The 23784-nt window shown below is 42.9% G+C and overlaps 2 protein-coding genes across 3 annotated transcripts; one reads left to right on the top strand and one right to left on the bottom strand.

Moving 5' to 3' along the window:
* The first annotated feature begins 432 nt into the window (after positions 1-432).
* zgc:109889 (uncharacterized protein LOC553542 homolog) lies at positions 433-13737 on the top strand. Of its 2 annotated transcripts, XM_044022155.1 has the most exons (11): positions 433-715; positions 5341-5485; positions 5818-5952; positions 6043-6196; positions 6296-6413; positions 8327-8395; positions 8791-8835; positions 9022-9155; positions 9604-9906; positions 9988-10424; positions 10618-13737. In XM_044022155.1, the coding sequence occupies exons 2-11, from the start codon at positions 5353-5355 to the stop codon at positions 10773-10775; spliced, it is 1686 nt and encodes a 561-aa protein (XP_043878090.1). In that variant the 5' UTR covers positions 433-715; positions 5341-5352; the 3' UTR covers positions 10776-13737. The 2 variants fall into 2 exon arrangements, with proteins under 2 accessions (XP_043878090.1, XP_043878091.1); XM_044022156.1 differs by lacking the exon at positions 8327-8395.
* Positions 13738-19052: 5315 nt separating this feature from the next.
* On the bottom strand, positions 19053-21885 carry gpr185b (G protein-coupled receptor 185 b). The gene is made up of 2 exons (XM_044020997.1): positions 21877-21885; positions 19053-20887 (listed from the first exon to the last, which is right to left on the bottom strand). The coding sequence occupies exon 2, from the start codon at positions 20883-20885 to the stop codon at positions 19815-19817; it is 1071 nt and encodes a 356-aa protein (XP_043876932.1). The 5' UTR covers positions 20886-20887; positions 21877-21885; the 3' UTR covers positions 19053-19814.
* Positions 21886-23784: the final 1899 nt, after the last annotated feature.

The following is a 23784-nucleotide window of genomic DNA, read 5'->3' as shown; positions in this document are numbered from 1 at the left end:
ACACATAAAATGTGAAGCATCTCCGATTCATGATGCTCGATGCAGTGTTTCGTGGCCTCGGAAATCCCCGGACATGTTCGTAGAGCTTCGGTTGCGCATGCGTGGTTACACCTCTTTCCCTGGTCTCGCTGGTTTGAAACATTTGTCAACTTCGCAAGAAAAGTAGCGCGAGAAAAGGATGGAAAACACTCTGTGGTCAAATTAAAATCACTCTGACTGAATATCAGACATTCATGTGTTCATTAATGTTTGACAGATTATAATAAGGCAACACGTGTGTTTCATTTCCGCCACAACACAATGAAGAATCAACACATCGTAGCAGAGTAGATGTAAATCAGTAAATATAAGATAAAAAAAACACGTCTATTTTGTTTCCCCGTGAAAATCGACTTTGGACATTTATTTTGAAATGCAGGGCGGAAGTGTTCTTTGCTCGGAGCAGGACGCAGCTCGACGCTCGTCAGTTCCACGGACGCTACCGTGGAAACAACCTCAATCTAATCCACAGCTGCGCCGCGCTCAAGGCCCACATTTCTTCTTTTCAAAGGCTTTCCGTCTCCTCCTCCATCATCCATCCACCCGTTCATCCGTTCATCCACCCACCTGTGCTCCACCGAACATGGGGCTGAAATAAAATGCGAAGCCGCGGCGGAAGAAAAGGAGCATTAAAATCAACGAAAGACGCAGAAAAAAAAGACAGAGAAGGACGAAGGTGAGTGCGTTTACGTGTGTGTGTGTGTGTGCGTGCATGTGTTTGTTATTGTTACTGCATCGTAAACGCACGCGCGCACAAACCACACTGGCGGATCTGCGTGTTTTTTTTTTTAATTAGAGCCTAATTCATCTCCAGGCGTGGACTCCAGACACACACACACACACACACACACGCGCGCACTCCGCGAACACCGTCGTCGCAGATTACTATGACGTGATCATGTTAAAATGTTACCTGTGTGTGTGTGTGTGTGTGTGTGTGTGTTCAGCTCTGCGTCAATGACTCGTTCTTTATTTGATGGTTAATTATATCAATGTTCATGGACGTGAATTCCTGTGAAGCGTGTGTCGATATACATACACATATATACCTTTGTGTGTGTAGATATATATACTTATATGTGTATATATACATATATACAATAAATGTGTATATACTGTATACATGGATCGTTTTTTACCTCTTCATGTCTCGATCTCTTTTATAACATTTGCTTAATTGAGCTGCTTTTGCTTTTAGACACAGATAATATATGTGTGATGATTCACAGCAATAATCACATTTAACTCTGATGAACTTTTTAGATTATAAACAGTATAATATGTAATAAATATTATATAATAATATTGATCCGTCAAACTCGACTATCTACTCATACTGATATCGATTTCACAAACTTGAGAATCCACTGATACCAATATCATAAACTCGAGTATCTACTGATACCAATACCGATATCGCAAACTTGAATATGTACTGATACCGATATGACAAACTTGATATCGGTATCTATTGATACCGATATCGCAAACTCAAATATGTACTGATATTGGTGTCACAAACTCTAGGATCTACTGATACTGATATTAGTCTGATTCAGTCATTTCGGACATTTGTGCTGAGTCATTTCAAAGACACAAATCTCCAACTGTGTAACAAATAAGAAGAAATAAACCGATGAAACATGACTCAGCTAAAATGCTTTTGCTGATTTTCACCAACACTGATTCACATCCCTAGCAACAACACACACACACACAGTAACGCTTGTGTGTCTTTATCAGGAGAGAGTAAGAGACACATCATGTGAACCTCTAAAGATGGACTGTAGCTCTGGTCTCCTGCACTGACATCGTTCACTGTTTAGTCTGTCGCTGTGTTTTTATATGAAGCCAAAGCACAAGTGTTTATTCCACACATTCTGTCCATTTATAATACACACACGCACATCTGTACGTCATAATACACACATCTGTACGTCATTATACACACACACACACACATCTGCCATATTATACACATCTGCGTCATAATACACACGCACATCTGTAATATCTCTGTACATCATACACACACATTGCACATCATAATACACACACATCTATGCGTCATAATACACACATCTGTACGTCATAATACACATCATGCGTCATTACACACACACACATCTGTATCGTCATTATACACACACACATCTGTATGCGTCATTATACACACATCTATGCGTCATAATACACACATCTATGCGTCATAATACACACATATGCGTCATAATAAACACATATGCGTCATTATACACACATATGCGTCATAATACACACATCTGTCGTCATCATCTCGCCACGTCATAATACACACATAATACACATCTGCGTACGTCATAATACACACATCTGTACGCACATCTGTACATCACTATACACATCTGTATGTCATACACACACACACTGTACGTATTCATCACACATGTACGTCATAATACACATCTGTACATCATAATACACACATCTGTCATAATACACACACATCTGTACATCACTATACACACATCTGTATGTCATAATACATAATACACATCATGCGTCATAATACACACATCTGCGTCATAATACACACACCTGTTTAATGCGTCGTACATCTGTACATCATAATACACACATCTGTACGTCATAATACACACATCTGTACGTCATAATACACACACCTGTACGTCATTATACACACATTTTAATGAGTGTATATACACAGTATGATGTAGGAGAGTGAGTGAGTGAGTGAGTGAGTGGAATATTTCATGTGTCATTCTAATAATTCTATTAAAAGGCATTTTTTGAGACTTGTTGAGGACACCAGCAGAGAAGCAGAAGAAAGCAATCAGAACGTTGTCATGGAAACCTGACAGGGAACCCACTCTGCTGCATGAAAGTGGAGAAGACATTTTAAAGCAGTATGAAGAGGACGAACGGACGAGCCTTTGAAAGACGGCTGTAGTATAAACTTTAAATTCTGATTTACTTGATTTAAATATCTGACTTCTGAGATCGTTTGTTACTTAAGATTTGACATTTGGACGCCATCATAGATCACAGTGTTTCTACAGACGAGCAGAATGTTTTTTTTTTGTTGTTTTGAAGAAGAAGAAGACGCTTGATACACAAATCAATGACAATGTCCTCGTATTCATTTCTGCTATTCCAGATTATTTACAACAGTCTGCAGCCTCACTCTCAGTCGTGATCAGAAAAACAATGCATTTATCATGAAAAGTACATTTCTGTTCCATCTCACTTTATTCCCAGTAAACAGGTCAGTGTGTGTGCGCGTGTGTGTGTGTGTGTGTGTGTGTGTGTGTGGACAATGCTCATGCTTCTCCCTCACAATTAAATGTGTCAACCTCAGCGCAATTTCAACACACACGCACACACACAGACCACGGACATCAGGACGTGGACACATTAACGCTGAGCTGTGAGGACAGAGATGTGTCACAGTGTCCCAGATTCTCTGTCCCAGTTCAAAGTGCGGAGAGGATGAAGAATCCAGAACAGTCTGGATCTGGTTAAAGGACATTTTTATTTATGAAACTAAAGCTGTAGTAGTATGAACAAGCACAAACAACAGCAATGATTTATTGATGATTGATTTATTAAAGGTGACATTGTATCGCACATATATGTTAGTTATGGAGGTTGACTTACAAATATTAACTTGTTTTCATGGTTAAAAAACGTCTTATTCGCTGCAAACGAGCCGATGGAAATATCTCCTCACTGTCAGCCGTGCTGTTTCAGACCAAAGTCACGCCCCCAGAACGCAGACTGTGTTGTGATTGGCCAGCCAACGAGAGCTTCCCCACTGTCCTGTGATTGGCCAGGTACCTGGAAGTGACGTAATCAGCGCGTCAGCTCTCAGCGCTGCGTCTCAGCAGCTACAACCAGAGTCCTTGGCCGTTTCTCAATATCCATACTTGTGCGTACTTGTGCGTACTTGTGCGTACTTGCGTACTCCCGTACTTGTGAAAACGTCATCAGCCTCAGTCCAAGTGTTGTTCCAATTCTCAAGTAAGCAAACAGCGAGGACGGTTCTCAAACCCGGAAGTGTTCTCGCTCCGCCCATGTTTACCAAGTATGCATCGGAGGTGACTTAAGCGTACTTGGGATGGCCATGTATCCCAGAATACATTTCGGCGGAGCATAGCAGCAGATAATAGAAATATAAATCTGAAATAAATATTTTTCTGTGTCCCGGAACAAAGTTTTAAGATCATTTGAGGCGAGAAATGAGTCTTTTAGAATTCAAATACGTGGTTTGTGTATGAACATATGACGTATTTATAGTTTGGCAGCGACGTTTGTCGGAGGTGATCAGCTCCACCTCTGTGGGCGCTCGGCGCTCACTGTGCCCGGCACAGAGCAAAGCAAGTACATACTTGCTAACTTGAGTATTGAGAAACGGCCCTGCTTCTTCTTCAGTGTTCTACAGTGTCTGCTTCTTCTTCTTCTTCTTCTGCGCTTGAATGTGCACAACCGGATGTGCCCGGACTTAGCCCGCACCAGGAGGAGCTGCAGTGGTGAGAGGAGTGGTGAGGTTTACTGATGACATCATCAGTAAACGGAAGTGCCCAGGAAAACAATCAAACCCTATTTTCTCAGCAGTGGCTGAACTGTTTGTTCTGAAACTTGACGCAGATAAACACACAAAACCTTCCGGTCTATGTCGCCTTTAATAATTTATTGATGATTTATCGATAATTTATTGATGATTTATCGATAATTTATTGATGATTTATTGATAATTTATTGATGATTTATTGATAATTTGTCGATTATTTATTGATGATTTATTAATAATTTATTGATGATTTATTGATACTTTGTCAATTATTTATTGATGATTTATTAATTATTCATTGATGATTTATCAATGATTGTTGATGATTTATTGATGAAAGCAGAGAGAGGGAAAACATTAAGGAAAGTGTGCAGGACGCTGAGGATGAAAAGTAGACTTTACACATTACTCTCTGTCTCTCTCTCTCTCTCGCTGTCTCTCTCTCTCTCTGTCTCTCTGTCTCTCTCTCTTGCTGTCTCTCTGTCTCTCCAGTTCATTAACTCTGTGTAGAAAAGCTTTTCTGGCTCATTTCACTCTTGGCTCGTCGTCTATGCCACGTTGACATTAAGCAGCACAGTGACGCTGTCTCTGTCCTCTGAGTCTATCTCTCTGTCCTCTCTGTCTTCCCTGTCTCTGTCCTCTTTGTTTCTGTAGTCAGGACGTTTGTCTCTAATGTTTACACGGGACATTTTGGATGTGATGTCACTTCCTGTCCCGTGTCCTGTGTCCAGGCGTAGAGCAGCATGCCGCTGGTGAAGAGGAACATCGAGCCGAGGCACCTGTGCCGCGGGGCGCTGCCCGATGGAGTGACCAGTGAGCTGGAGTGTGTGACCAACAGCACGCTGGCAGCCATCATCAAGCAGCTGGGCAGCCTGAGTGAGTGACTCACCATCAGGAGACAAGAACTTCAAGTGTGACTGAAGTTCAAGAAGTTAGTTAGTTAGTTAGTTAGTTAGACAGAGAGAGACTCCAGTGGTCAGAGGACAGGGAACCTCACATGGGAAGAGTCTGGACTGAAGGATTGTTTTGTGCAGAGAATCCAGAGAAAGACTTTTTATGGTGATGGTGATGATGATGGTGATGATGATGGTGATGACATAGACATGACAAAGTGTGTAACTGTCGACATGTTGTGATGATGGACCAAAAAATGAACATGGACGTGTTCCATTTATGAGATAAATGTTTGTGTGTGTGTGTGTGTGTAGGTCGTCATGCGGAGGACATATTTGGTGAACTCTTTAATGAGGCCAACAGCTTCTACCTGAGGATGAGCGGTCTACAGGAGAGAGTGGACCAGCTGGCTGTGAAAGTCACACAACTCGACTCCACCGTGGAAGAGGGTGAGGACAGTGTGTGTGTGTTTGTGTGTGTGTCGTACACCCTCCCTGTATCACCTGTAACTCTCCGTCCTTCCTCCCGTTTGCTCCCAGTCTCCCTGCAGGACATCAACATGAGGAAGGCCTTTAAGAGCAGTACCATTCAGGACCAGCAGGTGGTGTCGCGAACTTCAGTCCCCAACCCCGTGGTGGAGATGTACCATCGCTGCGACAAACCTCCCCCGCTCAACATCCTCAGTCCGTACAGGTGAGCAGTGTCGTCCTTTAGTCATGTTTTCTTTGTAAAAGCGTAGTAAAACATTGTTTGTTTGTTTGATTGTTTGTTTGTTTTGTTTTGTCCACGCAGAGATGACAAGAGGGACGCTCTGAAGTTTTACACCGACCCCTCGTACTTTTTCAACCTGTGGAAAGAGAAGATGCTGCAGGCCACCGAGGACAAACGCAAAGAGAAGAGACGGCAGAAGGTGCGTGTGTGTGTGTGTGTACTGCATATGTTCACAGTGTTTGTATGTGAGTGTCTTTGTATTGATGTACGTGAAATGCATTCATCTGCTGCCTGTATCTGCTCGTCTGTTCATTTCCTTTCTATTTTTATTTTATGCAAATATTTCACGGTACGACTTCCTGTCCCTGTGCTCACTGTGGAGCTTTGCTTTGTTGTGTAGCTGGTGATCGATACAGCAGCAGCTGGGCAGGTTTGAACACTCTGACAACACATGAGTGACTATGAGGACATACATGGAAGTAGATACTACTAAGTATACTATTTTATTGTTTGAAAATACACTTGTTCTTTGCGCTCCCTTATTTGTTCTTTGCGCTCCCTTATTCTTGCGCCTTATTTGTTCTTTGTGCTCCCTTATTTGTTTTTTGTGCTCCCGTATTTGTTCTTTGCACTCCTTTTCGCTCTTTTTGCGCCCCTTATTCATTTTTTGCACTCCCTTATTTGTACTTTGCACTCACGTGTTCTTTGCGCTCCCTTATTCATTTTTTGCACTCCCTCATTTGTGCTTTGCACTCACTCACTTGTTCTTTTTCCTTATTCATTTTTTGCACTCCCTCATTTGTACTTTGCACTCACTCACTTGTTCTTTTGCACTCCCTTATTTGTTGTTTGCGCTCCCTTATTTGTTTTTTACACTCTCTTATTTGTACTTTGCACTCACTCACTTGTTCTTTGCGCTCCCTTATTCATTTTTTGCACTCCCATATTTGTACTTTGCACTCACTCACGTTCTTTGCACTTATTAATTTTGCACTTTATTTGTACTTTGCACTCACTCATTAATTTTGCACTCCTTATTTGTACTTTGCACTCACTCACTTGTTTGCACCTCTTATTTGTACTTTGCACTCACTCACTTGTTTTTTGCACTCCCTTATTTGTTCTTTGCACTCACTCACTTGTTTTTTGCACTCCCTTATTTGTTGTTTGCGCTCCCTTATTTGTTTTTTGCGCTCCCTTATTTGTTCTTTGTGCTCCTTGATTTGTTCTTTGCGCCATGGTTTTTTTTTTTGTGGGCGGGCCTTAAGAAGCTGCCTATCCAGCATCAGCAGACAGCTTCCTAAGGCCCGCCCACAAACAAAAAACCAAGTGTATATTCAAACAATAAAATACAATGTTTTTGAACGATTAAATCGATATTTCATTTGCTTTGAGAAAAGTGTCGTTTGAACATATTGACACAAGTCTAATTCCATAGATCCTGATGTGATATCACAGCTGTTCTAGCGCAGTCTTGTCTTGAAGCAGCTCCAGAATAAAATGTTTAAAAACATTTTTTTTAAAGTTTAGTATCTCCTGTGATCTGTCGGGTAAAGACACAGGTGTTTCACACTGTTGTCTCTCAGCACATTTGAACACTCTTTTCATTCTGGATAGTTGATGTCACTTCTAAAGTACAATGTCAATGTCTTTATTCACTAATGTTAATCTTACAAAGTCCAAAGTTTCCTCTCATCTGAACCTTTTCGTTAAACATGTCCAAATACAGATGGACTTTCAATATATTAAAGTTATACGTGATACATTTTCTTTTCCTTACGATGACGACGTGGTTATTGTACGTGGATCATTTTGAAACATTGTTACAGACAGACTTTTTCTCTTTCACGTTTACTGAAAACCTCTGAACATCTGCTGTTGTATTTTGTTTTTAACGGCGATCACATTTCTCTCTGTTCCATCCTCCTTCAACCTGGAAACGCCATCAAAGATAATAAAAAAAGTAGTTTTCACAAAGCTTTAAGAGGATAAACAGATCTTCTCCGGATTTTCTTTCTCTCCTTCTCCCACACACACCCCACCTCCTCCTCCTCCTCCTCTTCCTCTGCTCAGTCTAACACAGCAGCTTGTTTTTCTCCCATGTTTCCATAGGGCTGTGCTGCCCACCCCGACAGGCCCCACTCCAGACAGGCCCCACCCAGGAGCCCCCTGTCCATCTCTGTAAGACAAACCCCCCCCACTACCACACACATTAGACATTAAGCATTTTTTAAAGCACATTAACACAGGTACGACTCATTCCTATACACACACTTCCCTCTGTTTGTCTCATGCGTGTCACGTTTGTTTGCAACCGTTTTTTATTCCCTCTCTTTGTTTAGTTTGTTCTCAGTTTTGATGTCCACTCAGTGTGTGTGTGTGTGTGTGTCGGTGCTGTGTGTGTGCATGTGTGTGTGTGGCAGGTATTAATTTTACCCCACGCTGAAGAAGCTGATGACGTGTAAACCTTTGCCCCCTTTTACACGAGAGGAATGAAATAGAAGTCAGAAGTGGTTTTTCCCTTGTTGTCCATCTGTCTCTATAAATGTGTCCATGTCTGTCCGTCTGTGTTCCAGGAGCAGCAGAAGCAGGTTGAAGATCCGGGCAGAGAGGTGAAGAAGGTCTGTGGTGATTTATTGTACAATTATTTCACATTTAAGAAGCTGAAAAAATCAGAAAACTTGGTTCAATTCCTTAAAAAACACTAACTCACAATACTAAAAAAAGGGTACGACCATGCCGTGTCAACTACTTGTCCTACTTGGCACCACTTTTTGTGAATTGTGAAACCTTTCTGTCCTTTAAAGGTGCGCAAGGCTCGTAATCGGCGTCAGGAGTGGAACGTTTTGGCCTACGATAAAGAGTTCAGACCGGACGCGAGGCTCACGCCCTCACCTTACCATGGCATGTCCTCAGAAGGCTCCCTGTCCCCAGATAGCAGGTATAAACACGCACACACACACACGCTGGTTTTGTGAACTTTACACTAACCCTAAGACCAGGTCTTAATCCTTAGAAAAACATTGTTAACATTAGAAATCCAGAGGATTCACATTGCAGTTTATATAATCATACAATTTCTAAATATACGTATTGTTTTCTTTTAAAAAATAACAAAATATGTAATCATAAAAAATAAAATGGTGAATAAGAACATCGTTTAAAATACTCATGAATCCATTTTGTCAATAAAAAAAACACTGTGTCACAGTTTTAGATTACAGCTCTTTGTTGCCCTCTTCTGGTGAAGGCAAGTTTCACACGGTAACAAGTTCTATTGAAAAGTGGAAAAGTGCAATGTCGTCACCTCAGAACCGTTTCCAAAGACAGGAAGTCCGAAAACATATTTCACTCACATTATGGGACTCGTATTGTTCCTCCTCCCACAGATCAATGGCGTCGGACTCCTACCCAGCCAGCCCCAACCACCCCTCCACCCAGACCCCCAGCGCCGCCCACCTCGCTGACCACCACGCCAGGGATCACCTCAGCGCCACGGCACAGACTCAGTCGCTGGACCGCGGCCTCAGGCCGGCCAATCAGCCTCCCGGGCCTGGAGGGCCTGCGGCGGCGGGGAGGAACGTGGCGTCCCTGGGTCGGACCCCCTCTGGACACGGGGTCCCGGCTGGTGGAGACTCGACCGTAAACGGGCCGAGGCAGCAGTTAGTGAAGGATTACCGGGCTGGACACGGGTAGGTTTCACCCCGGCGTTATCTCCCGCCTGTGCTTATGTGTTAACGCTCAACAAATCCTTTCTCCTTCTCTCCGACTAGTGGTCAACCCTCCACCATACCGGAGTACTACATCCCACCGGCCCCGCCCCCGCCACCTCCGACCATCCCCTCCGCACAAACGGCGTTTGACTCCACCACGTCTCCGCCTTCAGCTGCCGCCGCCGCCGCCGCTGCTGCGTCCGCCGTGCCCCCAAACTCCGCCGCCCTCTCCCGCCCTTACTCCCCGTCTCCTCCTCCTCCCCCGGCCAACTACGTGCCGTCTCCCTCTCACCCGCCGTCAGGCGCGCCGCCCGCTGCTCCCCCGCCGCCACCGCCTGGAGCGCCCGCTGGACACCTGGTGCACTCGCCGCCTCCGCACGCCGCCATGGGCCAGCAGGCGACCGGCGACGCGCCACCCATGACGAGGAAGTCCACCATGATCGGGATGATCCCAATGAGCGACGCCCGCTCCGACCTGCTGGCCGCCATACGTAGAGGTACTAAGGGGGTGTCAGTTTTCCTCCACGATCCCACGTTTGAACTTATCGTAATTTAAAATTAAGACTGCTTTAGAGACAGAAGTTTGAGTCACTGCTTTTCACTGATGTCTGATTGTCCATGTAGACTTTTATCAAAAGACAGCGGACCAGTAACGAACGTCACTGTCATTTCCTCCTTCTATCTCGTCAGGTATCCAGCTGAGGAAGGTCCAGGAGCAGAGGGAGCAGGAGGCGAAGAGGGAGCCCGTGGGCAACGACGTGGCCACGATCTTGTCGCGCCGCATCGCCGTGGAGTACAGCGAGTCCGACGACGACTCCGAGCTCGACGAGAACGAGTGGTCCGACTAACAAAGAAAAAGAAAAAAGAAAAAACAAAACTGGGCTGTGAACGATTGTGAACGCTGTGGTGATGATGAACGGGTTACTTTAATCACTGATGCATCGTTACATTGACGAACATCCTCCACGCCACCTGCCTCTCTGAATATTAAGCACTTCAACTGACGACACTCATTTATTAGAGCGCTCTCCCACCTCCGTCCACTCGTATTTAACCACTCACTAAATGCACCGAGCTCTTTCTCTGCACAGGTTCTGACTTTTAAAGTGTAGGCAGGCGAGGCCCCCGCTCGGTGAACGAGTGAATGAGAGTGGGCTCATGTGTTTACAAAACACATGATATAGCATAAGGTAAAAAAAAAAAAAAAGAAAAGTTAATTATCGTGCAATCTTGACGTAAATGCCAAATGTTGTGAAACAAGTCGTGGACATTCAGGGAAAAGAGACGTTTTAGCGGGAGATGGCTCCACTTGGCAGGGCTGCGACTGTGTTTAAAACGAGCGCACTCTCCTGGTGCGTGGTTGCGCGAATACAATAGAATTAGCTCCTCCAAAGATGCAAACATGCGGCTAATTAATTATACGCACGTCAAAAAGAAAGAAAGAAAGAAAGAAAGAAGCTGCAGACGAAACAATCCACACAAAAAAATGATATATTTTTTAGATTATTCAGTGGTTTATATTTAGCAAGTATAATCAATGTATAAAGATCACAAGTCGTACAATGTCCAACGTCCTGTCGGTGAGGACGCGTAATACAAATGCCAACCACCAGGATTAAGCTGGTTTGAAAGACAAACACCAGCGTCGTCAAGAGTTTAGCGATGAAATCGTTCAAATCTGCAGCCTCCAAATGTCGGAATTGAACATAAGATTTAAGCGAGTCGAGCTTTTGCTGTAGTGATTTTCTCATGACTTCACATATGTGACGTGCTGTGGTATTGATTGATTTGTATTTATTTAAGTGAGAGGCGCTTTCCACACAAAGCATTCTGCTTCAGGGTCAAAGGTTAAAGCCTAACAACCTGTCTGTGGTGACTGTGGTAGTTTTTTTTTTTTTTAAACTGTGGAGTGAACACATGAAATGGCAAAATAATACATAAGAGTAAGAGAAACATGCGTCAGTAAAATATGATAAAACCTCAGTATGAGCGGATTGAAGTGTTTTTACAATGTGTTTTTATTTTTTGAAATGTGCTATATATATTATTTATAGTTGTCGCTACTCTCAAGGCCAGGATTAGGGTACAAGATTATGGAATTAGATGTGTGTCAATGTAGCAAACAGCGCTTTTTAAGAGCAAATAAAGCTAATAAAAAAAAAATCAATTTCATTATTCAAAAAAATTGGTATTTTATTGTTTAAAAAAAATACACTTGTTCTTTGCGCTCCCTCACGAGTTCCAGACGAGTTCCAGTCTATTGAGCTGTCACTCCAGCTACCTAAGGCCCACCCACAACCAAAAAACAAATAAGGGTAGCGCAAAGAACAAGTGTATTTTCAAACCATAAAATACAATATGAGCAGGTGTTTGAAAATATTGACACAAATCTAATTCCAGACAAGAGAGACATTGGTTGGACGATAATCTCAACTTTTTCCCCCTCCATAAATCCACCGTCAAGCCAAAGCAAAGATCGCACAACTGGATTCAAAAATCGTCATCCGTTTCATTTATTTCATACGTTGCAGCTAACCTTGTTTTTTTTTTTTCTTTCCCACAATAATAGTAAACATTCTGTAAAGTGGAGTGTTTCTAATCCAGCCTGTAATCCAGCCTGGAGCACTGCAGCTAATGCTAATGTCTCAGCTGTATTTAAGATGAAAATGCTCAGTGCTTCTATTTTCATTGTAATAATTAACTTTAGCTTTCATTTGTTAATTAGTGCTGGAACAGTTCAAGCTCATATTCGGTTTACATTCAAAGTGGAGCAGATTATAACATATTCTTTGTTCTGGTGGGTGAAAAAAAAGAAAAGTCAAAGACATATAAGTATATATGTTTGCATTGAATTACAAATGCAACACATATTGTATTTCCTTCAACGCTGTCTCTGTTATGGCTGAAAGGTTAATCACATATTTTTAACAATATTCAGCTTGTGATCGTAGATGTTTGTTTATTTCCGTGTGTCTTGCTAACGTATGAATCCGGTTATGGACCTTTTGATATTGCAACAGTCAAAAATGTAGATAAAACAAGTTTTTACCAAACATGTCTGAAAGACATTTGACCAGCAAAATCCCCCGTTTGTGTTTTCCTGGATTATTTGAACCCACAACAATGACTCCGGCTGTGTCTAATGTGAGAGACTCATATTACTGGGTAGTTGTCGGTTATTTTTTGGTGGATTACTGAAAAAAATACACTTGTATTCATGGATATTATTCCTGAATTTAAAAGAAAGCACATATGGACCAGAGAACATCAATATATATATATATATATATATATATATATATATATATATATACAGTATATATCCAATACTCAAAAATACAGCCAGCATCTTTCTGGATTTAAGCACTTAATGGCCTTTGAGTGTCCCCGAATGTAAACTAGTGACTGTGAAATACTTTTGTCTTGTTGGATGTGACAATAAAAACACGTGGTCCGTATTTCACAACTGCAAGTACTTGTCCACATGATATGCCAAATTTGGTGAGACGAAATAAACCTTGTTTTATATATATTTAAAAATAGAAATTCAGAGATGAAAAAAAACAACAACCATCCCTTATGTATCTATGGCTACTGACTTGTGTTTTTCTGTGTTGAAAATGTGAGAAATGAATTATAATGTATGGAGTTTTGTTATGAGGCAGCCTGTCGAGTTAAAAAAAACAACAAAAAATACATTTGAAGTAATATAACCTGAATAATGGAACACAATAAAACTCTGTATTGCACACTAAGACCAACTGTAAGCAAGTATGCATGTAACTATAGACAATAAATGGTGAATATAAATCCTGTGTTTTCTGTATGTTCCTGCGTTACATAATACCACAGGTGGAAAGAGTACTGAAATATTTTACTCAAGTAAAAGTACCACTATTTTGATAACATTCTACTTTTGTACAAGTAAAAGTATTGGTCTAAAATGTACTTGAGTTCATGTAAAAAAGTAACTTGTTTAAAGTAAATTTACTCTTTTTATACTTTTTTTAAAACAAGGTTCTTTCTTGTGTTGTGCAAAAAAGGACAAGGGGACACAAATGTTTGAATTGTTTTTCCTGTCCTTGTCACTCACCACCTGTCATCATCATTCACCTGTCCTCATCGTTCACCTGTCTTCATCATTCACCTGTCTTCATCGTTCACCTGTCTTCATCATTCACCTGTCCTCACTGTTTACCTGTCCTCATCACTCACCACCTCATTTATCTTCCACTGTATTGCCTTCTTTAACTTTATTAACATCATTTGGACACGACAACACAAGAAGAGAAAGTTTAGACCACGACATTTAATGAAATAAACGACATATCTAATATTACTTACGTAACACGAGCACTTTTGACGTTTTGTATTTTATTTTGAAATTCTTTCCGTCCTTACCCGTCGGATACGACTTCACTTCCGGTTGCAGTTTGTACCCACACCTGCTCGTCGTTAGTCGCGCACTCTTGTTGTATTAACTTGTGTTTGTTGTGTTTCGCCTTCACCACCTGTATCGCGACCACAGGTAAGTCCAGCCACAGTGAAATAACTTTTGTATTTGACACCGGACACAGTCACAACCTCGTTTTAGACGCTTTTAAAAAAAAGATAGTAGGACTCACAGTCAGTGGCGGAGCTAGACTTTTATCTGTGGGGTGGCCAAGGCTTTTTCAGGGACTCCACTGACGATGACAATGATTGTGTTTCTCTAACAATCAATTGCAATCAGAGTCTGTTGAAAATGAATATTTAAGCAAATATTACAGCTTAATATGTACTTACTTTACAGGGCATATAGATCACTGTAGATGTATGTTTTAATATTAAAACTTTGTTGACAAGCCAGCTAGCATGAATCAGCTAGCTGGCTCATTGTCTGCTAGTTTTATTCCTCTAAAATCATTGGAGGAATAAACACATAAATATAAGCAGCAACCCAAACTAAAGGTAGATGTGGACCAGCGGCCACTGTTTGAACTGATGGAGCTCTTCAATCAGCTCACTTTCTGAATAAATATCTAGACTTCTGGGTCGGCGAGCTAATGGAAGTACATTAGAAATGTGTTTGGAATCATGAGCGCAACAAGTGTACCATGTTTGGTTAAAATCAGAGCAACTACATGCGACTTAGACACGATGGAAAAAATCCCAGATTTTGCATTTAATGTCATTTTCCCCATCTGACGACTTTTGTCTTACATTGACCCAACTTCTGGGGGCGCTATAGAGCCCTGGGGCTACGAACGGGTTTCTGCCGTATGCCACTATTGCATGTTTCGCCGACCTGACCTCCAGGTCAAATTTCAAGAGTTTCTGTACACGTTAACCCCCTCAAAAATGAGCAGCGAAAACAATACTTATACCTGAATATCTGAAATTTGACAGCCATTTCCTATTTTTTCCACTTTTTTTCCAGCGTGTTTTCATACATAAATTGATCCACGTGTGTCGTGACTATCAATGGGAGTCACAAGTACATCAAAGTGTTATTGAAGTGCAGCATAGTTTAAAAATGTTATGTTTTTTTTCCCAGCGTTTGTCACACGCCCACCACTGTCAACATGCTCGGTTCCAGGTTCCTGCTGTTGTGGGTTTTGGCAGCGTAGAGGAGGAACCAGCTGGTGCTGTTTCGGTTTGGGAACAGGAGAGGAGACATTTCGAGACACAGATGGTGACACAACAGAGAGACAGAGACACACACAGAGAGACAGAGAGAGAGAGAGGTGAGTGGAAAATTCATTGAACACAAATGTTACCCATGTAACCCTGAGAGGATATTTGTGACTTAATCATTTCAAACATTCTGCAATAAAAACTCCATTTAAATACAAAAGTAAACAGGATTTGTCCGACGAAAAGGATGAAACTGTGCCTGGATCGAGACACAACCCTTGTTCTCTGGCTCAGTATATGTTAAAAAAAAAAGAAGTTAAATTAAGTGTTTGTCAAACCTGGAAATAATGAGGTTAAGAAGCTAAAACCATCAGAAAATCTTGCTGACGACAGTTGACGATTAATTTAGTAATTGATGTGTGTGCGTGCTTCAGTTTTACATGTCTTCACTTTACAGTACTTGCCTCTGGCCTCATGGTGGAGCTCTATCATCTCCTTGTAGAGGAAAGGAGAGTAACACACACTAACCACAGAACCTGTATATCATCATATCATGCACACACACACACACAAACAAAAATGTGTCTTTTTCCCTCCTCTCACTTTGTCTCTCGCTCTTCTGTGGTTGTGTTGTGTTGTTGTGGAATCAGGAAGTGGTTTAATAATAATATATATAATGTATATATATATATATATATACATATATATGTATACATATATGTATACATGTATATATATATGTGTGTATATATATATATATATGTATGTGTGTGTGTGTATATATATATACACAATGTGTCGTGATGCAATATCATAAATACATCTTATATAAATCCAAAGTTGTTGTTTTCGTCCAAAAACGATCTGAATGATGTCTTTGTCACATGGAGCAAAGAAACCGGGAAAATAATCACATTTACAAAGCGGAAATATTTGAAAACCTGCTTTTTATTTCCATCGAAAATAGTTGGCGATCCATCCATCCACCGTATCACATACAGAGCTGAAACAATTACTCGGTTTGAAGCTTATTTTCATGATGAAAACAAGGTTTCGCATTGTTTCAGCTTCTTAAATGTGAATATTTTCTTTGCTCCGTAGAAACAGAGAAATCATTAAAAAAGTGAATCATTTTGGTTTGTGGACAAAAACATCCTCACTTCACCATAATATGAACACGAACACGTATATAAATCACAAATGTCGTCTTTATTTGGCAAATTATTCTCCACTTGTGTTGGCTTTATTTTTTCTCTCTCACTTATTTACATTGATATGAAAAATAAATCTTTCTCGTTTTTTTCTTCTTTTTTTTTTTTTACATTCAACATTTACAAGTGCAACGTGTAACATTTTCCATCCCATAAAGTGCATTTTGTACTCGAGATCATCGCCGCCCCATGTTTTCACAAAGACAAGAGAGACAGTGATAGAACGTACAGGACGAAATAAAAAGATGATTTAGTTTTTTTTCTGACATCACAGTATCATCTTCATCATCATCATCATCATAAACACTTATTTAATCAATGCATAAAACAATTGTATGAAGGCCGTACTTGGTCCGATACAAAATTAGCTCTGTCATGGATTTTTTTTTTTTTTCATTTCCTTCATTGAAAATATTTGCACGACTGAATTGTTTAGTAGTTTAGGGACAAAAAGCGTAGCTTTGCCTAGCCTAGCCTGATTGATGGGGGTTCTTACTCGACTGGGCTGAAGTCCAGGCTCGAGTCGCCAACCCTGAACCCTGATTTGACTGATTTTATGTAAACGCTTGTGCTGAGAAAAGAGCAAAAACGGAGGGGAGGAGAAATTTAGAGATGCACCGAAATGAAAATTTGAGAGCGCACTATTCATTGTTGTCAACCTCTTTGTGTAGAAGACACTTCAGTGCTGCAAATAAGGGAATAACGTCTCTTTAGTTGGCTGCTCAAAGGGAGCGAGAAGAGAGAGAGAGAGAGAGAGAATGTTCTCTGGTGTAGTGACGTGATTGTCGTGTTGTATGCGGCCAAGTTTCACTTTTGCCCAGAGGGACTTTCCACCGCTGTTCCACCGTGTACTCACATCTTTGGTGATCCAAACTGATCTAAGCGGGAATAGACCTCCGCCTATGGCAGAGGATAAAGCGGTAGAAAATGGATGGGTGGATGTTTTCGGTCGCCTCATTTTTCGGTGCATCTCTAGTGAAATTCTTTCCTCCTCTCTTTCCATTCTTGTACCTGCTATTTTTAGACCGAGCCTGGTCGGCTTTATTCCTGCAGGCCAAGGATAGCAGAGTGTTAGATGAAAGGAAGGAAGGAAGGAAGAAAGAAAGAATGGAGGGAGGGGGGGAAAATGAAGGGAAAAAGGATGGTGATATGTGAAAGAAAAAGAGATTTGTCTGTCACGACGATGTGCAGGAGGAGGAGGAGGAGTGAGAAAGCGGAAAAACAACCTGCTTCCATCGTCACGACTCAAAGTGACGTCACGTGCAGTCTGACTGTGCAGCGCTGTCTTACACAACGCTGCTCGAGCGGCGTCACCCCCGTCCCTCTGTTGTCTTTCATCGCCGCAATTCAAGCGGGAACAGAAATCACCGCATCACGTCTCATTTTCCACAGCAAGAAAAACCAAAGTTACAGGGTTTGGGGTCAGTCGCGTGGATTCAGAAACACACACAAACCTAATAAGTACACTACATTTGAAAAGTATGGCTCTCTCTCTCTCGCTCAGCATCTCTGACACAATCGTTTTTTTTCTCTCTCTTTTTCCTCGCAAAAGTAATGTTTGACTTTTATTTATAGGAAGCAGCGGCGGCGGCGTGCTGTGACTCATACCCTGACGAAAGTTACAAAAATAACATTATTTTACAGCAGCGTGTAAGAAAAATAATGCACACTCTATTTATTGTTGTTGTTTTTTTTTCTTTCTCTCTTTCTTTCCCTTTTGTGTGAAGTGATGGACAAAGTCAGTTTGCATGGGTCTGTGTTTGCAGTTAGTTCATTTTAAACGACGGTGGTTGATTACAAATGGCTATGATTCCAGCACACACACACACACAGTGAGTGGTCATTTCCCCCGCGCTGCAGGACACATGACTGAGTTTAGTGGTGTATTCACAGGTGATGTTACTCGTTTATTATGTTATTCGGATGGCGCAGGACCGTCTCGGTGAGGGATACTGGATTGCAACACTTTTTGGTTTCACTCGTTCATGATTTTCTTCTTCTTGCGTTTTTTTTTTCCTCTCTGAGAAATAAGTGTCCGTAAATTTTGCCCAAAAATTTAGCCCAAATAAGAACAGATTTTGTTTAGTTTATAGTTAATGAACGCTAAACCGTTAAGATATGACAAAATAACTGCTACATCCGTGTCAGGGTGGTGTTAAGTGAACAGTGTAGCCTAGTTTCCAGCCTCCTCCTCCTCCTCCTCCTCCTCACAGTGAGTGTTCCCAGGGTAGCAGTGCTCTGCAGTGGCGCTGTCCTTGGTGCTGAATTCAGCTCTCTTTCTCTCTCTCTCCCCCCTCTCTCTCTCTCTCTCACACTCTCTCTCAGCGTCACAGCAGGGGAGGGGGGGGTGATTTCGTGGGAGGGGGTGCGGCTCAGAAACTTGTTTTTTTTTCTCCAGCAGGGGGCGGATTTTATTCCCACACACACACACACACAAGGACAAGCAAACGTCGACCTAAATATGGAAAACCCACTCCAGGTGTCTGCCTATGCATTATGACACGGGCAGATTAGATTAGATTAGATCGGATTGGGACGATGTATGATTGACCTTTTTTTTTTTTTTCTTAAACGACAACCTTTACACAACCGTCGTCATTCTCTCACTCACTGTCTATAAATAAACGGCTGCAAATGTAGTTCACTAGATCATCGTCGCCGTAACGTAGCTCCACGTCTTTGTCAAAACACAACCATCGTGAAATCATGTACCTTGTCGTTATTATTATTATTATAACAAATATTATTATTATAATAATAAGACCACTTCACTCCCTCTGATTGCATAACCACACCGTGTTCCCCAAGCTGAGGTCCTGTGGAGAAATCATCATACTCGCATATGTGCTACCCAGGACCCAGTTGGCAAACTTATCAAACACCACTGTTGGTTTTCTTCAAGCGGACAGGACATGGTCTTGAATTAGCTTTATCTCTTTGTCCTCCCTTCTCCCTGTGGACCAGGCGAGGTATTTGCCACCAGGAATGCCGTTACTTGGCTGTAACCTTCCAACCTTTCGCCGGTTTTCTGTCACGCCAAACAAAAAACTATTTCCTGCGCTACACGTCACTGGAAGTCCTGGGTCTGAGGGAAAGGTTGGAAGGGATGCACCCGCAGCACGCCATCCACAGCGACTTCTGGATGTCCGGGTTCCGGAACGCGTAGATGATGGGGTTGATCACGGAGCAGCAGGTCGCCGGGAGCACCGTGGCGTAGGTGTATATCACAGGGTAGCTGGAGTCCGCCACGATGGAGTACATGGCAAACGGCAGCCAGCACACCCCGAAGGCACACAGGATGGCCGACAGCGTGGAGACACCTTTGGTGGTGGAGATGGCCACGAACTGGTGCTGCACCGCGATCTGCTGCGCGTGGCGGAAGGCAATCTTGCAGATCTGAAGGTAGAGCTGCATCATTAGTGCAAAGACCAGGAGGAAGGTGACCGCCAGCGCCACGGCATTGTTCTTGGTCACGGGGCGGCAAACGCTGCACGCGGACTCGTCTCTCAAGCAGTTCCAGCCGAGCGCGGGCAGCAGGCCGAGCGCGAGACACGACACCCAGATGCACGCCACCATCACGTAGGTGAAGGTGACTGTCCGCTCGGTGTGGTAAGTCAGGGCGTTGTACAGCGACAAGTAGCGGTCCACCGTGATGGCGAGAATGTTCAGGACGGACGCCGAGAAGGCCGAGATGAGGAGTCCGACTGACAGCAGCATCACAAACTCCACCGAGTTGTCCACCATGTACGTGAAGACAAAGTTCAAGATGAGGCCGAGGCCCGCGAACAGGTCTGCCACTGCCAGCGATCCGATCAGGATGAACATGGGGGCCCGCAGTGTGGGCGTGTAGAACAGCACGGCGATCACCAGAGCGTTCTCGCAGGAGATGAGCGTCCCGGTCACGCACAGCGCAATATCCCAGGGGCTGACTTCCTGGACAGCCACGACGGTGGTCGCCGGCTGCAGGTCGGGTATCAGAGTTCGCGCGACGGGCTCCACGGAGGAGTTGGACGGATCTTCGCCGAGGTTCCAGGTGGAGTCGAACGGGTCGAGGGGGGACGAGCTGTTGAGGCCGCCGCCGTCGCCGCCACCACCGCTCATGGCTTTTGCTGCGGCCAGAGAGAAAATCATGGCTGGAGAGATGAGAAGGAAGCAAGCAAGGAAGGGAAGGAAGGAAGGAAGGAAGGAAAATGAGGTGCATGACAACAACATTGTAATCAAAGAAAGTCGATGACAATGATCATTGTGTGTTTTTGAACAGTTTGATTGAAAACGAATTAAGAGCAAGTGGAGGATGATGGTGAAGGTCAATGATCGCACAATTGAAACTCAAACATGACAAAAAAGAGCCAAGAGGACAAGAGGAGGAGCAGCAGAGACAGGTTTATGAACGAAAGGATGAGGAAGAGCAGGGCGTGAACAAGGGGATAAAACACGGGATAAAGTGACTGTAACATCTGTCTCCGTTCTTCAAAAAGCAAAGACAATGTTTCACACCCATTCGCTCCTTTATCTGTTATTTAATCACAGAATCAACTGGACACTGACGTCACCGGCTGCTCTGACGCTGCACACTGACACCGATGAGCAGTTTCAGGTGTGTAAACAACACCGACGCCATAGATGGATGGATGGATTTTCGTCTTGAAAACAACGCAGCAGAGTATGAATGGAACAAAACAAAACAAAAAAACATGTGACGGAAAACAAAGACGCCACATTCCGACCTAAATGATGCCTCACTGACGAGGAGCGCGTCACTTTCCACTCAATCAAAAACAATAATTCATAATAAATTCTATTTTTAGATCATTTCTAAAAACAGCGCGTGACGTCCTTGGACATGGCTGCGCGGTGGTAGCTGGTATCCGCTGGTGGCGCGTGCTCAGGCGTGCGTGCGTTCAAGAACTTCTGTTGATTTGGATTCTAATCCAAACATTAAAGTGTCGCGCACGCAGACACAAAAATAAAAGCAGCGCTGGGCTAATTTTAGCTCAGTCAGCTGTGGCTGCCAGAGCGCGCGCGCGCGCCAAAACGATGTGGAGCTTCATTCACAAAAAACCTCCCCCTCTCTCCCACTTCCACCCACCTCCACCTCCCCGACACACCCCTCCTCCCTCACCGCTCCGCCTTATTCTTCATCCGTCTCCGTCCTTGTCTCGCACTCTCGTGCACGCACACGTGCACACCGCATCAGTGACTGCAAACGACCGATGGAAGGTCAGCAGCAGCGGGGGAGAAGATCCACGTCACTGCGGTATCACGAGCTCGTGCAGCCCGCGAGCATCTGCCTGTTTAATTTAACCACAACCGAGCGACGTGTCACGAGCTGGTTGTGTGTGTGCGCTCGTGCGCGCGTGCATGTTTTAGCAGAATTAACAAGAGCATATTACCGTCACTTTAATTGAGCTGCAGCAGTGCAGTGTCTGATCCAGCGCGCGCCACACGCACACAGAGGACCACGCCACAGAGAGAGGAAACAAAGATGATCTTACCAGCGCCTTGATGTTCTTCTTCCTCCTGCAGGAACCTCTCTCTTCTCCTCTTAAAGTCCACTTCACATAAATGTCCACGTCTTCTTCTTCTTCTTCTTCTTCTCCTCTCTCACTCTCCCTGATCAGCAGCGCGCGCCACAGTCCTCGGTTGGCATGGTTATTAGCCTTCTGTCGGCAGCTCCGTCCACGCGCTGCGCATCCTCTGCTCCTCATTGGAGGCGCTTGTCATTCTCCTCGCCTGACGTCACACATCTCCGCTCCTCCGGTCACCGTCATCACGGGCCGTGTGTGTGTGCGTGAGAATCACGGCGAGAATATAATGAGCAAAATTTATGTTTTTTTTTTTGTTTGTTTTTTTTAACCTGTGTCATTTTTTATTATTTTTATTTTTCATATATTTAATATTGCTCTTTTTTGTCGCTCGCGCGCGCTTTGTGTGTTCCCGTGTATGTATGTGTGTGTGGCAGGCAAAGCAGCTATGGAGATGGCTGTATGGTGGTTATGCAATCTCGCAGCGCTGCGGGGTATCCTACTGCATTACTCACGCGCACGCACGCACGCACACACACACACAGCAGTAACAGTGTTTTATTTGTGATATGTGTGACATGAGATTCATCATGAGATTCAATTAATCGTCAACTATTTTAATAATTGACTAATCGTTTGGAAGCTTTTTTTTCAAACAAGATTTCCGATGAACGTCATTTCTTTTTTAAAGTTTTCTCATTGACCAAATGATTCACTAGATTAATCGTGAACACAATCGTCAGTTGCAGCTCTGAATCCAAATAATCTATATCTAACGTTACATATTTACAATTATTCTGTCAGATGTGGACGGGGAAAACTTGGGGAACAAGTTCCAGACATGGTGTCTGTTTTTATAGATATAATTCAGTTTTGTTTTCAAATAAAGTGCCTTGCCAACATTACAGTGGCTGTATTTACTTGAGAGGGTTTGTAATAACAATAATAATAATAATGCACATGTTAATAAGCTGAGGTGTACATAGGAGCATCATAAATCAACCTGGAGCATAATATTTGGAAACTAGTATTTCTACTGTACAGTGAACGATGCTACACCACAGTAGTATAGTATAATAGTATTGATTATATAGTGTTGTCAGTTGATATTTTCAGTAGATTTAGTTCGTTATAATTGAATAAAATCAGCATTTTCCTTCATTTAGTGTATTGTGTGTTTGTATGCTGCCCCAATTTACACCAAAACAATAGAGTTCACTGGCGTTTTTTTATAAAGAGATAAAAGTGAATATTGAGCAGAATTAATTCAACCCGTTGGTCTGGCCCTCAACAATATTTTACGTCTCTCATGTGGGAGTCTCTTGGGGAAATAATTGCCCACCCCTGGCTTAGAGGGCTGTGGTCTACTCAGCATTGAGTCTCTCTCTCTGGAGTGGTGGTCCTGAGTTTGTGGATCCAAATCCTTTAAGCCCTCTTTCTCTGCCTGCAGGTCCAGCGTTCTCCAGGCCCGGAGACGATGAGATGCTTGGGGCGGAATGCAGTCG

This window comes from Solea senegalensis, linkage group LG3, assembly GCF_019176455.1.
Source record: "Solea senegalensis isolate Sse05_10M linkage group LG3, IFAPA_SoseM_1, whole genome shotgun sequence".
Taxonomy (NCBI): Eukaryota; Metazoa; Chordata; class Actinopteri; order Pleuronectiformes; family Soleidae; genus Solea; species Solea senegalensis.
Note: the sequence above shows the minus strand (reverse complement) of the source record. Positions and strands in the feature narration are given on the sequence as shown.